Source organism: Pan paniscus, chromosome 23 (assembly GCF_029289425.2).
Source record: "Pan paniscus chromosome 23, NHGRI_mPanPan1-v2.0_pri, whole genome shotgun sequence".
Classification (NCBI taxonomy): Eukaryota; Metazoa; Chordata; class Mammalia; order Primates; family Hominidae; genus Pan; species Pan paniscus.
In genome coordinates, this window is record NC_085927.1 from 26,491,817 (window position 1) to 26,508,328 (window position 16,512).

Below are 16,512 nucleotides of genomic sequence, written 5' to 3' on the forward strand. Positions count from 1 at the left end.
TTTATGTGAAGTTATTTCCTTTTCTACCATAGCCACGAAGCGCTCCATATGTCCACTTGCAGACTGTACAAAAAGCTTGTTTTGCAAACTGCTCAATCAAAAGAATGATTCAACTCTGTGAGATGAAACCACGCATCATAAAGAAATTTCATGTTATTGTTCTGTGTAGATTTTATGTGAAGATATTTCCTTTTACACCATAGGCCTCAAGGCGTTAAAAATGTCCACTTGCAGATTATACAAAAACTGTATTTCAAAACTGGTCCATTAAAAGAAGGGTTTAACTGTGTGAGATGAATGCACGCATCACAAAGAAGTTTCTCAGGTTGCTTCTGTCTATATTTTATATGAAGATATTTCCTTTTCTAACATAGGCCTCAAAGTTCTCCAAATATCCACTTGCAGAATCTACAAAAAGAGTGTTTCCAAACTGCTCAATCAAAAGAAATCTTCAACTCCGTGAGATGAATGCACGCATCAGAAAGATGTTTCTCAGAAATCTTCTCTCTAGTTTTTATGTGAAGATATTAAGTTTTCCACCATAGGCCTCAAAGCGATCCAAATGTCCACTTGCAGATACTACAAAAAGAAAGTTTCAAAATTGCTCAATCAAAAGAAAGGGTTAACTCTGTGAGATGAATGCACACATCACAAAGAAGTTTCTCCGATTGCTTCTGTCTAGATTTTATGTGAAGATATTTTCTTTTCTATGATAGGCCACAAAGTGCTCCAAGTGTCCAATTGCAGATTCTACAATGAGGGTTTCCAAACTGCTCAATCAAAAGAAAGGTTCAACTCTGTGAGATGAAAGCACGCATCACAAGGAGTTTCTCAGAAATCTTCCGTCTAGTTTTTATGTGAAGACATTTCATTTTCCACCATAGGCCTCAAAGCACTGCAAATGTCCACTTGCAGATTCTACAAAAAGAGAGTTTCAAAACTGCTCAATCAAAAGAAAGGGTTAAACATGTGAGGTGAATGCAAACATCAGAAAGAAGTTTCTCAGATTGCTTCTGTCTAGATTTTATATGAAGATATACCCTTTTCCACCATAGGCCTCAAAGCGCTCCAATGTCCACTTGCAGATTCTACAAAAAGAGTGTTTCTAAACTGCTCAATCAAAAGAAAGGTTCAACACTGTGAAATAAATGGACACATCACAAAAAAGTTTCTCAGAATTCTTCTGTCTAGTTTTTATGTGAAGATATTTCCTTTTCCACCACAGGCCTCAAAGGGCTCCAAATGTCCACTTGCAGATTCTACAAAAAAGAGTCTCAAAAATGCTCAATCAAAAGAAAGTTTTAACACTGTGAGATGACTGCACACATCACAAAGAAGTTTCTCAGATTGCTTTTGTCTAGATTTTATGTGAAGATATTTCCTTTTCTACCATAGACCACAAAGCACTCCTAATGTCCAGTTGTAGATTCTACAAAAATCATGTTTCCAAACTGCTCAATCAAAAGAAAGTTTCAACTCTGTGAGATGAACCCACATATCACAAAGACCTTTCTCAGAATTTTTCTGTCTAGTTTTTATATGAAGATATTTCATTTTCCACCATAGGTCTCAAGGCACTCGAAATGTCCACTTGCAGATTCTACAAAAAGCGTGTTTCACAACTGATCCGTGAATGGAAAGGTTCAACTCTGTGAGATAAATGCACACATCACAAAGAAGTTTCTCAGATTGCTTCTTTTTTTTTTTTTTAACAAGTTCATCATTTAATAAGTCTGAATTCATTTTCACCACACGGTATTGTACATGGTCATCTGTTGAAACAGATTTCTTTTTTAACAGATCTTAGTTTAAAAAAGTCATAGGTACTGTGAGTTCTGTATAAACTGGTGGACAGTAAGTTAGTTCCTTTGTTTTAACTTATAAGCCTCAACTTCACCGCAGAATAAAGAATGTAGGCCAAAGAAAGCATAATCGGTCACTCGTATAGAACAGTATTGTTTCTATAATTTGAAGCTTTCTGAATGGACGGGTTCAGGCCTGATGCAACTGTAAAAAGATTACTTAATGAATAGACTATATGGAAATTGTATAAAATGTTATTACCTTTTATCATTAGTAGCTTAAACAGCACGATATCACTAATTGCTGTTCAAAATCAAAAACCTGTTTTTGAATCCCCAAGAAGGCAGCATGTGTACACAACCATACCACCTTGTACTTAGGGGTGTGTCAAAACATAATTCAACAGAAACTTTGGCTTTAGGAAAGAGTCACAAATATTTAAAAGAATGGCTTAGTCATTTTAAGTGTACGGTCGGGGAACAGTGTGCTTTAATTAAATATACATCATACCAGTGATGCTGGCAAGGTTGAAAGTTACTCCTAATGTTGATAGCTATAAAAACTAGTTTGTACATAACAAGACAATGAGAGGAAAAAGCAATCCCTTTGAAATAAAATTCTCAAATAAAAAATGTTCACAGTGGTTTGTATCAACAGTATGCATTTTATGACAAGAACATGTACAGATTCAGAGCACCCTAGGGCTCTCTTTATGTCCTAAAGAAAATGAGCATTTACATGATTATGGGTTGTACTGAGTTAAAAAAGATCAATTGTACACTTACTCCTTAGACAGGATAAACTGTCCTAGGGTGTACAGCTTTAACACCATCATTAAAATTGTTTGCAAAAGGAACAGAGAATTAAAAAACAAAACACTTTTCTTTTTGGAGTGAAGAGTCTTTCATTTGCTGTTATAACCAGCAAATGCCATTCACTAAATCAAAAATGGAAGGAAGGGCCCCCACAAACACAGATCTATCTGAGCAAGCTGACCAGTACACATTACAGTCTTAAAAATGAAGGTTATATACTCTATGTTACAAGTCCCGACTAGGCAGTGTCAAAACGACATCTATTTCTTTGCTTGCTTTGTGATCATACCCCTTGGAGGCATTACAGGTCTCGTGGCATTTGGCTTCTTTTTCTCTGCAGGCTTTAAAATCTGAAAAGAACACATAAGTGTTTCATCCACACTCATCATGGCACCTGCATTGTCAAACTCTCCACAATAATTGGGCACAGAAAACAGAGTGACCAACTGCCTCTTTGCAAAAAATTCATATCCATCTTCAACCACCTGATGGGCTCTACATATAAGATCCAAATCATGCTTATGGAGAAATTTTGCAACCACTTCTGCACCAAATGTGAAGGACACTCCTCTGTCATTTTCACCCCAGCCTAAGACATCTTTATCGGGGTCAGACCACAAAAGATCACAAAGAAGACCTTGATCTGGTACATCAGTTGGTCGCATAATTCGCCGAATCTGCTCCATAGATTGAAGATCTGGTGATAAACCTCCATGACAGCAGAATGTCTTCTCATCCACGATGGCTGCTATCGGTAAACAGTTAAAACAGTCTGTGAAAGTTTTCCATAGTTTAATGTTGTATCTTCTTTTACATTCATCATAAAATCCATAAATTCTGTTGATGCTGGCACATTCATGGTTCGCTCTGAGAAGAAACAAATTCTCAGGATATTTGATTTTGTAGGCCAGTAAGAGGCAGATCGTCTCCAATGACTGCTTTCCCCTGTCCACATGGTCCCCAAGAAACAGGTAGTTGCTTTCTGGTGGGAAACAACCGTACTCAAAAAGTGGCAGCAAATCATAGTATTGTCCATGGATGTCACCACATATTTTGAGTGGTGCTTCAAGTTCTAGTAGGATAGGCTGACTGAGAAAGATTTCACGAGACTTTAAGCACAGTCCTCTGATTTCATTCTCCTGAAGCTGGACATTCTTACCAGGCTTGGACCCTCTCACTTCCAGCAGCCGTTGGATAATGCTGTCGATGTTGAGTTTATCTAAATCCGCCATCGCCTTCCCACCGCCGACCCTCCCGCAGCGGCGCCACCGCCGGCTCGCGCCCGGGACTCACACCTCCTTTCCCACGCCACCAGCAGAGGCGGTGGTGGCGGCGGTGGCAGCAGCCGTGGCGGGTCCCCCCCTGCCACCCCGCTCCCTACTTCCTCCTTCTCTCCCCACTGGAACCACGAGAAGCAGATTGCTTCTGTCTAGATTTTATGTGAAGATATTTCATTTTCTACCAAAGGCCACAAAGTGCTCCAAATGTCCACTTGCAGATTCTACACAAAGGGTGTTTCCAACCTGGTCAAAAAAAAGAAAAGTTCAATTTTCTGAGATGAATGCACGCATCACAAAAAAGTTTCTCAGAATTTTTCTTTCTCGTTTTTATGTGAAGATATTTGCTTTTCCACCATAGGCCACAAAGCGCTCAAAATGTCCACTTGCAGATTCTACAAAAATAGAGTTTCCAAACCGCCCCATCAAAGGAAAGCTCTAACTCTGTGAGTTGAATGCACACATCAAAAAGACGTTTCTCAGATTGCTTCTGTTAGATTTTATGTGAAGATATATACTTTTCTACCATAGGCCACAACGCGCTCCAAATGTCAACTTGCAGATTCTACAAAAAGTGTGTTTCCAAACTGCTCTATCAAAATAAAGGTTCAACTCTGCGAGATGAATGCACACATCACAAAGGAGTTTCTCAGAATTCTTCTGTCTAGTTTTTATATGCAGATATTTTCTTTTCTACCATAGGCCTCAAAGCGCTCTAGATGTCCACTTGCAGATCCTTCAAAAAGAGAGTTTCAAAACGACTCAATCAAAAGAAAGCTTTACCTCTATGAGATGAATGTACACATCACAAAGTAGTTTCTCAGATGGCTGCTGTCTACATTTTATGTGAAGATATTTTCTTTTCTACCATTGGCCACAAACAGCTCCAAATGTCCACTTGCAGATTCTACTAAAAGAGTGTTTCCAAACTGCTCAATCAAAACAAAGTTCAACTCTGTGAGATGAACGCACACATCAAAAGAAGTTTCTCAGAATTCTTCTGTCTGGTTTTTATATGAAGATATTTCCTTTTCCTCCATAGGCTTCAAAGTGGTCCAAATGTCCACTTGCAGATTATACAAAAAGAGAGTTTCAAAACTGCTCAATCAAAAGAAAGGTTTAACTCTGTGAGATGAATGCACACATTACAAAGTAGTTTCTCAGATTGCTTCTGTCCAGATTTCATATGAAGTTATTTCCTTTCCTACAATAATCTGCAAAGTGCTCCAAATGTCCCCTTGCGGATGATACAAAAAGAGTGTTTCCAAACTGCTCAATCAAAAGAAAGGTTTAACTCTGTGAGGTGAACACACGCATCTCGAAGAAGTTTGTCAGAATTCTTCTGTCTAGTCTTAATGTGAAGATATTTCCTTTTCCACCATAGGCCTCAAAGCGCTCCAAATGTCCACTTGCAGATTCTACAAAAAGAGAGTTTCAAAACTGCTCAATCAAAAGAAAGGTTTAACTCTCTGAGATGAATGCAAACATCATAAAGAAGTTTCTCAGATTGCTTCTGTCTAGATTTTATGAGAGAATAATTCCTTTTCTGCCATAGGCCGCAAAATGTCCACATGTATATTCCACAGAAAGAGTGTTTCCAAACTGCTCAAACAAAAGAAAGTTTCCACTCTGTGAGATGAACGCACACATCACAAAGAAGTTTGTCAGAATTCTTCTGTCTAGTTTTTATGTGAAGATATTTCCTTTTCCACCATAGGCCTCAAAGTGCTCCAAATGTCCACTTGCAGATTCTACAAAAAGAGAGTTTCAAAACTTCTCAATCAAAAGAAATGTTTAACTCTGTGAGATGAATGCACACATCACAAAGAAGTTTCTCAGATTTCTTCTGTCTAGATTTTATGTGAAGATATTTCATTTTCTACCATAGGCCACCAAGCGCACCAAATGTCCATTTGCAGATACTACAAAAACAGTGTTTCGAAACTGCTCAATCAAAAGAAATGTTCAACTCTGTGACACGAACGCACGCATCTCAAAGAAGTTTGTCAGAATTCTTCCGTCTAGTTTTTATGTGAAGATATTTCCTTTTCCACCGTAGGCTTCAAAGCGCTCCAAAGGTCCACTTTCAGATTCTACAAAAAGAGAGTCTCAAAACTGCTCAATCAAAATAAAGCGTTAACTCTGTGAGATGAATGCGCAAATCACAAACAAGTTTCTGAGACTGTTTCTGTCTAGATTTTATGTGAAGATATTTCCTTTTATACAACAGGCGGCAAAGGGCACAAAATATCCACCTGCAGATTCTACAAAAAGAGTGTTTCAAAACTGCTCAATCATAAGAAAAGTTCAACTCTGTGAGCTGAAAGCACACAACACAAAACCTTTCTCAGAATTCTTCTGTCTAGTTTTTATGTGAAGATATTTCCTTTCCACCATAGGCCTCAAAGCGCTCCAAAATTCCACTTGCACATTTTACAAAAAGGGAGTTTCAAAAGTGCTCAATGAAAGGAATGGTTCAACTCTGTGAAATGAATGCTCACATCACAATGAAGTTTCTCAGATTGCTTCTGTTAGATTTTATGTGAAGATATTTCCTTTTCCACCATAGGCCTCAAAGCGCTCCAAATGTCCACTTCCAGATTCTACAAAAAGAGTGTTTCCAAACTCCTCAATCGAAAGAACGGTTCAACTCTGTCAGATGAACTCATGCATCACAAAGAAGTTTATCAGAATTCTTCTGTTTAGTTTTTATGTGAAGATATTTTCTTTTCCACCATAGGCCTAAAAGTGCTCCAAATGTCCACTTGCAGATTCTACTAAAAGAGAGTTTCAAAACTCTTCAGTCAAAAGAAATGTTTAACTCTGTAAGATGAAAGAACACATCACAAAAAAGTTTCTCAGATTGCTTCTGTCTAGATTTTATGTGAAGATATTTCCTTTTCTGCCATAGGCTGCAAAGCGCTACAAATGTCTACTTACAGATTCTACAAAAAGAGTGCTTCCAAACTGCTCAATCAAAAGAAAGGTTCAACTCTGAGAGATGAATGCATGCATCTAAAAGAAGTTTGTCAGAATGCTTCTGTCTACTTTTAATGTGAAGATATTTACTTTTCCACCATATGCCTCAAAGCTCTCCAAATGTCCACTTGCAGGTTCTACAAAAAGATAGCTTCAAAACTTCTCAAGCGAAAGAAAAGTTTAACTTTGTGAGATGAATGCACACATCAGAAGGAAGTTTCTCAGATTGCTTCTGTCGAGATTTTATGTGAAGATATATCATTTTCTACCATAGGTCACAAAATGGAACAAACGTCCACTTGCAGATTCTACAAAAAAAAAAGTGCTTTCAAACTGCTCAATCAAAAGAAAGGTTCAACTCTGTGAGATGAACGCACACATCACAAAATAGTTTCTCAGAATTCTTCTATCTAGTTTTATGCGAAGGTATTTCCTTTTCCACCATAGGCCACAAAATGCTCCATATGACCCCTTGCAGATTCGTCAAAAAGAGAGTTTCAAAACTGCTCCATCAAAATAAAGGCTTAACTCCATGACACGAATGCACACTTCACAAAGGAGTTCCACAGATTGCTTCTGTCTATATTTTATGTGAAGATATTTCCTTTCCTACCATAGGCCGCAAAGCACTCCAAATGTCCACTTGCAGAACCTTCAAAAAGAGTGTTTCCAAACTGCTCAAACAAAAGAAAGATTCCACTCTGTGAGATGAAAGCACAAATAGCAAAGAAGTTTCTCAAAATTCTTCTGTCTAGTTTTTATGTGAAAATATTTCATTTTCCACCATAGACCTTAATGCGCTCAAAATGTCCACCTGCAGATTCCATGAAAAGAGTATTTCAAAACTAGTCCATCAAAAGAAAGGTTCAAACTTGGGAGATGAATGCACACATCACAAAGAAGTTTCACAGAATGCTTCTATCTATTTTTTATGTGAAGATGTTTCCTATTCCACCATAGGCCTCAAAGCGCACCACATGTCCACTTGCAGATTCTACAAAAAGAGAGTTTCAAAACTGCTGAACCAAAGAAAGGTTAAACTCTATGAGATCAATGCACACATCAGAAAGAAGTTTCTCAGATTACTTCTGTCTAGATTTTATATGAGGATATTTCCTTTTCAACTATAGGCTGCAAAACACACGAAATGTTCACTTGCAGATTCTGCAAAAAGAGTGTTTCCAAACTGCTCAATCATAAGGAAAGTTCAAATGAGATGAAAACACACTTCAAAAAGAAGTTTCTCAGAATTCTTCGGTCTAGATTTTATGTGAAGATATTTCCTTTTCCACCATAGGCTTCAAAGCGCTCCAAAAGTCCACTTGCAGATTTTACAAAAAGAGTTTCAAAACTGCTCAATCAAAAGAAAAGTTCAACTCTCTGAGACGAATGCACACATCACAATGAAGTTTCTCAGATTGCTTCTGTTAGATTTTATGTGAAGCTATTTCCTTTTCCACCATAGGCCTCAAAGCACTCCAAATGTCCACTTGCAGATTCTACAAAAAGAGAGTTTCCAAACTGCTCAATCAAAAGAAAGGTTCAACTCTCTCGGATGAATGCATTCATCAAAAAGAAGTTTCTCAGAAATTTTCTGTCTTTTTTTATGTGAAGATATTTCCTTTTCCACCATAGGCCTAAAAGGGCTCTAAATGTTCACTTGCACATTCTATAAAAAGAGAGTTTCAAAACTGCTTTATCAAAAGAAAGGTTCCACTCTGTGAGATGAACGCAAACATCACAAAGAAGTCTGTCAGAATTCTTCTGTCTAGTTTTTATGTGAAGATATTTCCTTTTCCACCGTACACCTCAAAGCACTCCAAATGTCCACTGGCAGATTCTACAAAAAGAGAGTCTCAAAACTGCTCAATCAAAAGAAAGGTTTAACTGTGAGATAAATGCATACATCAGAAAGAAGTTTCTCAGATTGCTTCTGTCTAGATTTTATGTGAAGGTATTTCCTTTTCTAACATAGTCCACAAAGTGCTCCAAGTGTCCACTTGCAGATTTTACAAAAAGAGTGTTTCCAAACTACTCAATCAAAATAAAGATTCAACTCAGTGAGATGAACACACACATCACAAGGAAGTTTGTCAGAATTCTTCTGTCTAGTTTTTATGTGAAGATATTTCTTTTTCCACCATAGACCTCAAAGCGCTCCAAATGTCCACTTGCAGATTCTACAAAAAGAGAGTTTCAAAACTGCTCAATCAAACTGAAGTTTTAACTCTGTGAGTTGAACTCACACATTACAAAGAAGTTTCTCAGATTGCTACTGTCTAGGTTTTATATGAAGATATTTCGTTTTCCTTCATAGGCCAAAAAGCATTCCAAATGTCCACTTGCAGATTCTACAAAAAGACTGTTTGCAAGCTGCTCAATCAAAAGAAAGTTTCAACTCTGTGAGATGAATGCACACATCACAAAGAAGTTTGTCAGAATTCTTCTCTCTAGTTTTTATGTGAAGATAAATTCCTTTTCCACCGTAGGCCTCAAAGCACTCCAAATGACAATTTGCAGATTCTACAAAAACAGGGTTTCACCACTGCTCAATCAAAATAAAGGCTCAATTCTGTGAGATGAATGCACACATCACAAAGAAGTTTGTCCGAATTCTTCTGTCTAGTTTTTATGTGAAGATCTTTCCTTTTCCACCACAGGCCTGAAAGCACTCCAAATGTCCACTTGCAGATTCTACAAAAAGAGAGTTTCAATACTGCTCTATCAAAAGGAAGGTTTAACTCTGTGAGACGAATGGGCACATCTGAAAGAAGTTTCTCAGATTGCTTCTGTCTAGGTTTTATGTGAAGATATTTCCTTTTCCACCACAGGCCTCAAAGCGCTCCAGATGTCCACTTGCAAATTCTACAAAAAGTGTTTCCAAACTGCTCAATCAAAGGAAAGGTTCAACTCTACGAGATGAATGCACATCACAGAGAAGTTTCTGAGAAATCTTCTGTCTAGTTTTTATGTGACGATATTTCCTTTTCCACCATTGGCCTGAAACAGCTCAAAATGTCTACTTGCAGATTCTAAAAAAAGAGAGTTTCAAAACTGCTCAATCAAAAGAATGGTTTAACTCAGTGAGATGCATGCACACATCACAAAGTAGTTTCTCAGATTGCTTCTGTCTAGATTTTATGTGAAGATATTTCCTTTTCTAGCATAGGCCACAAATTCCTCCAAATGTCCACTTGCAGTTTCCACAAAAAGAGGGTTTCCAAACTGCTCAATCAAAAGGAAGGTTTAACTCTGTGAGGTGAATGCGCGCATCACAAAGAAGTTTCTCAGAATTCTTCTGTGTAGCTTTTATGTGAAGATATATCCTTTTCCAACATTGGCCTCAAAGCACTCCAAATGTCCACTTGCAGATTCTACAAAAAGCTAGTTTAAAAACTGCTCAATCAAAAGAAAGGTTTAAATCTGTGAGATGAATGCACTCATCACAAAGACGTTTCTCAGACTGCTTCTGTCTACATTTTATGTGAAGAAATTTCCTTTTCTACCATAGGACGCAAAGCACTCCAAATATCCATGTGCAGATTATATAAAAGGAGTGTTTCCAAACTAGTCAATCAAAAGAAAGTTTCAACTTTGTGATATGAACCCACACATCACAAAGAGGTTTCTCAGAATGCTTCTATCTAGTTTTTATGTGAAGATATTTCCTTTACCACCATAGGCCTCAAAGAGCTCCAAATGTCCACATGCAGATTCTACAAAAAGAGTTTCAAAACTGCTCAACAAAGAGAAAGTTTTAACTCTGTGAGATGAATGCACACATCACAAAGAAGTTTCTCAGATTGCGTCTGTCTAGATTTTATGTGAAGATATTTCCTTTTCTATCATAGGCCGCAGAGTGCACAAAATATCCACTTACACATTCTACAAAAGAATGTTTCCAAACTGCTCAATCAAAAGAAAGCTTCTACTCTGTGACATGAACGCACACATCGCGAAGAAGTTTCTCAGAATTCTTCTGTCTAGTTTTTATGTGAAGGTATTTTCTTTTCCACCAGAGGCCGCAAAGCGCTCCAAATGTCCACTTGCAGATTCAATGAAAAGAGAGTTCCAAAACTGCTCAATCAAATAAAATGTCTTACTCTGTGAGATGAATGCACACCTCACAAAGAAATTTCTCAGAATTCTTCTGTCTAGTTTTTACGTGAAGATATTTCCTTTTCAAAGATAGGCCTTAAAGCTCTCCAAATCTCCAGTTGCAGATTCTACAAAAACAGTGTTTCAAAACTGCTCAATAGAAAGAAAGGTCCAACTCTGTGATATGAGTGCACACATCACAAAGAAGTTTCTCAGAATTTTTCTGTCTAGTTTTTACGTGAAGATATTTCCTTTTCCAACATAGGCAACAAAGCGATCCAAATGTCCACTTGCACATTCTACAAAAAGAGAGTTTCAAAACTGCTCTATCAAAAGAAAGATTCCACTCTGTGAGATGAACGCAAGCATCACAAAGAAGTCTGTCAGAATTCTTCTGTCTAGCTTTTATGTGAAGATATTTCCTTTTCTAGCATAGCCCGCAAAGCTCTCCAAATGTAAATTTGCAGTTTCTACAAAAATTGCGTTTCCAAACTGCTCAATCATAAATAAGGTTTAACTCTGTGAGATGAACACACACATCACAAAGAAATTTCTCAAAATTCTTCTATCTAGTTTTAATGTGAAGATATTTCCTTTTCCAGCATAGGTTGCAAAGCGCTCCAAATGTCCACTTACAGATTCTACAAAAAGAGAGTTTCAAAACTGCTCAATTAAAATAAAGGTTTAACTCTGTGAGATGAATGCACACATCACAAAATGTTTTTCAGATTGCTTCTGTCTAGATTTTATATGAACATAATATGTTATCTACCATAGGCCAAAAAAAGCTCCAAATCTCCACTTGCAGATTCTATAAAAGAGTGTTTCCAAACTGCTCAGTCAAAAGAAAGTTTCAACTGTATGGCATGAACATACACATCACAAAGAAGTTTCTCAGAATTCTTCTGTCTTTTTTTATGTGAAGATGTTTCCTTTTCCAACATAGGACTAAAAGCGTTACAAATGTCCAGTTGCAGATTCTACAAAAACAGTGTTTAAACTGCTCAATCAAAAGAAAGTTTCAACTGTGTGATATGAACCCACACATCACAAAGAAGTTTCTCAGAATTCTTCTGTCTAGTTTTTATGGGAAGATATTTCCTTTTCCACCATAGGCCTCAAAGCACTCCAAATGTCCACTTGCGGATCTTACAAAAAGAGAGTTTCAAAACTGCTCAATCAAAAGAAAGGCTTAACTCTTTGAAATGAATGCACACATCACAAAAAGTTTCTAATAATGTTTCTGTCTAGATTTTATGTGAAAATATTTCCTTTTCAACCATAAGGCTCAATGCGCTCCAAATGTCCACTTGCAGATTCTACAAAAAGAGTGTTTCCAAACTGATCAATCAAAAGAAAGTTTCAACTCTGTGAGATGAACGCACATATAACGCAGAAGTTTCTCAGAGTTCTTCTGTCCAGTTTTTATGTGAAGATGTTTCCTTTTCCACCATAGGCCTCAAAGCGCTCCAAATGTCCACTTGCAGATTCTACTAAAAGAGAGTTTCAAAACTGCTCAATCAAAAGAAAGGTTTAACTCTGTGAGATGAATGCACACATCACAAAGAAGTTTCTCAGATTGCTTCTGTCTAGGTTTTATGTGGAGATATTTCCTTTTCTACCATAGGCCGTAAAGTGCTCCAAATGTCCACTTGCAGATTCTACAAAAATATTGTTTCCAAACTGCCCAATCAAAAGAAAGTTTCATCTCTGTGAGATGAATGGACACATCAACAAGAAGTTTATCAGAATTATTCTGTCCAGTTTTTATGGGAAGATATTTCCTTTTCCACCATAGGCCTAAAAGCACTCCAAATGTCCACTTGCAGATTCTACAAAAAGAGAGTTTCAAAACTGCTCAATCAAAAAGCAGTTTTAACTCTGTGAGATGAATGCACACATCACAAAGAAGGTTCTCAGATTACTTTTGTCTAGATTTTATGTGAAGATATTTCCTTTTCTACCATAGGCCTCAAAACACTCCAAATGTCCACTTGCAGATTCTACAAAATAGAGTTTCAAGACAGCTCAATCAAAAGAAATGTTTAACTCTGTGAGATGAATGCACACATCACAAACCAGTTTCTCAGATTGCTTCTGTCTGAATTTTATGTAAAGATAGTTCCTTTTCTACCATAGGCCACAAAGTACTCTAAATGGCCACTTGCAGATTCTAGAAAAAGATGGTTTCCAAACAGCTCAATTAAAAGAAACGTTCCACTCTGTGTGATGAATGCACACATCACAGAGAAATTTCTCAGTATTCTTCTGTCTAGTTTTTATGTGAAGATATTTCCTTTTCCACATTGGCCTCAAACCGCTCCAAATGTACACTTCCAGATTCTACAAAACAGAGTTTCAAAAATGCTCAATCAAAAGCAATGTTTAACACTGTGAGATGAATGCACATATCACAAAGAACTTTCTCATATTGCTTCCATCTACATTTTATGTGAAGGTATTTCCTTTTCTACCATAGGCTGCAAAGCACTCTAAATCTCCACTTGCAGATTCTACAAAAAGAGTGTTTCCAAACTACTCAATCAAAATAAAGTTTCAACTCAGTGAGATGAACACACACATCACAAAGAAGTTTGTCAGAAATCTTGTGTCTAGTTTTTATGTGAAGATATTTCCTTTTCCACCATAGGCCTCAAAGAATTCCAAATGTCCACTTGGAGATCCTACCAAAAGAGTATTTCAAAATAGATTAATGAAAATAAATGTTCAACTCTGTGACATGAAAGCACACATCCCAAAGAAGTTTGTGACAATGCTTCTTTATAGTTTTTATGTGAAGATATTTCCTTTTCCGCCATAGGCCTCAAAGCGCCCCTGATGTCCACTTGCAGATTCTACAAAAAGAGTGTTTCCAAGCTGCTCTATCAAAAGAATGTTTCAACTCTGTGAGATGAATGCACACATCACAAAGAAGTTTCTGAGAATGCTGCTGTCTTGTTGTTATGTGAAGATATTTCCTTTTCCACAATTGGCTGCAAAGCGCTCCAAATGTCCACTTGCAGATTCTATAAAAAGAGTATTTCAGAACTGCTCAATCAAAAGAAAGGTTCAACTCTGTGAGATGAATGCACACATCACAAAGAAGTTTCTCAGAATGTTCTGTCTAGTTCTTAAGTGAAGATATTTCCTTTTCTACCATAAGCCTCAAAGCGCTCCAAATGTCCACTTGCAGATTGTACAAAAACAGTGTTTCAAAACTGCTCAATGGAAAGAAAGGTTCAATTCTGTGAGATGAATGCAAACAACACAAAGAAGTTTGTCAGCATGCTTCTGTATAGTTTTTATGTGAAGATATTTCCTTTTCTACCATAGGCCTCAAGGCGCTCCAAAGGTCCACATGCAGATTCTACAAAAATAATGATTCAAAGGTGCTCAATCAGAAGAAATGTTCAACTCTGTGAGATGACTGCACACATCACAAAGAAGTTTCTCAGAATGCTTCTGTCTAGATCTTAAGTGAAGATATTTCCTTTTCCACCATAGGCCTCAAAGTGAACAAAATGTCCGCTTGCAAATTCTACAAAAAGAGTGTTTCCAAACTGCTCAATCAAAAGTAAGATTCAACTCTGTGGATTGAATGAAAACATCACAAAGAAGTTTCTCAGAATGCTTCTGTCTAGTTCTTATGTGAAGATATTTCCTTTCCCTCTTAAGGCCTAAAAGTGCTCCAAATATCAACTTGCAGATTCTACAAAAAGTGGGCTTCAAGACTTCTCAATCAAAAGTAAGGTTCAATTCCCTGAGATGAATGCACACATCACAAAGAAGTTTGTCAGAATTCTTCTGTCTAGTATTTAAGTGAAGATATTTCCTTTTCCACCATATGCCGCAAAGTGCTCCAAATATCCACTTGCAGATTCTACAAAAAAAGTGTCTCAAAACTGCTCAATCAAAAGAAAGTTCAACCCTGTGAGATGAATGCCCACATCAGAAAGAAATTTCTCAGAATATTTCTGTCTAGCTTCTCTATGAAGATATTTCCTTTTCCACTATAGGCCTCAAAGTGCTCTAAATGTCCACTTGCAGATTCTACAAAAAGAGTGTTTCAAAGCTGCTCAATCAAAAGAAATGTTCAACTCTGTGAGATTAATGCACACATCACAAACAACTTTCTCAGAATGCTTCTGTCTAGTTATTATGTGAAGATATTTCATTTTTCACCTTAGGCCTCAAATCACTCCAAATGTCCACTTGCACATGTTACAGAAAGAGTGTTTGAAAACTAGACAATCGAAGGAAAGATTCAACTCTCTGAGATGAATGCACACATCACAAAGAATTTGTCAGAATGCTTCTGTATAATATTTATGTGAAGATATTTCCTTTTCCACCATAGGCCCCAAAGTGCTCAAAATGTCCACTTGCAGATGCTACAAAAGGAGATCTTCCAAACTACTCACTCAAAAGAAACGATCAACTCTGTGAGATGAACGCATATATCAAAAAGTAATTTGTCAGAATGCTTCTGTCTAATTTTTATATGAACATATTTCCTTTTCCACCGTAGGCCTCAAACCACACAAAATGTCCACTTGCAGATAGTACCAAAAGGGTTTTTCAAAACTGCTTAATCAAAAGTAAGGTTCAACTCTGTGAGTTGAATGCACATGTCACAAATAGGTTTGTCAGAATGCTTCTACCTAGTTTTTTTTGTGAAGATATATCCTTTTCCACCTCAGGCTTCAAAGAGCTCCGCGTGTCCCCTTATAGATTCTACAAAAAGAGTGTTTCCAAACTGCTCAATCAAAAGAAATGTTCAACTCTGTGAGATGAATGCACACATCACAAAGATGTTTCTCAGAATGCTTCTGTCTAGTGCTTATGTGAAGATGTTTCCTTTTCCACCATAGGCCTCAAAGCACTCCAAATGTCCACTTGCAGATTCTACAAAAAGAGTGTTTCAAAACTGCTCGATGAAAACAAAGGTTCAACTCTCTGTGATGAATACATACATCATAAAATATTTTCTCAGGATGATTATATCTAGTTTTTATGGGAAGATATTTCCTTTTCCACCATAGGACACAAAGCTCTCCAAATGTCCACTTGCAGATTCTACAAAAAGTGTGATTCAAACCTGCTCAATACAAAGAAATGTTCAACTCTGTGAGATGAATGCACACATCACAAAGAGGTTGCTCAGAAAGCTTCTGTCTAGTTTTTATGTGAAGATATTTCCTTTTCACCAAAGGCCTCAAAGCACTTCAAATGTCCACTTGCAGATCAACAAAAAGAGAGTTTCCAAATTACTCAATCAAAAGAAAGGTTCAGCTCTGTGAGATGAATGCACACATCACAAAGAAATTTGTCAGAATGCTTCTGTCTAGTTTTTACTTGAAGATATTTCCTTTTCCACCATAGGCCTGAAAGCACTCCAAATGTCCACTTGCTGATAGTACAAAAAGGGTGTTTTAAAATTGCTCAATCAAAAGTAAGGTTCAACTCCTTGGGATGAATGCACATATCACAAAGAAGTTTGACAGAATGCTTCTGTCTAGTTTTTATGTGAAGATATTTCC

At 37.1% G+C, this 16,512-nt stretch overlaps 1 protein-coding gene across 1 annotated transcript; it reads right to left on the bottom strand.

Moving 5' to 3' along the window:
- Positions 1–1,693: 1,693 nt before the first annotated feature.
- Positions 1,694–4,000, bottom strand: LOC134730136 (serine/threonine-protein phosphatase PP1-gamma catalytic subunit-like). Its single transcript, XM_063603377.1, has one exon. It carries the CDS (start codon positions 3,848–3,850, stop codon positions 2,879–2,881), a length of 972 nt encoding a protein of 323 aa, XP_063459447.1. The 5' UTR covers positions 3,851–4,000; the 3' UTR covers positions 1,694–2,878.
- Between the last annotated feature and the right edge of the window lie 12,512 nt (positions 4,001–16,512).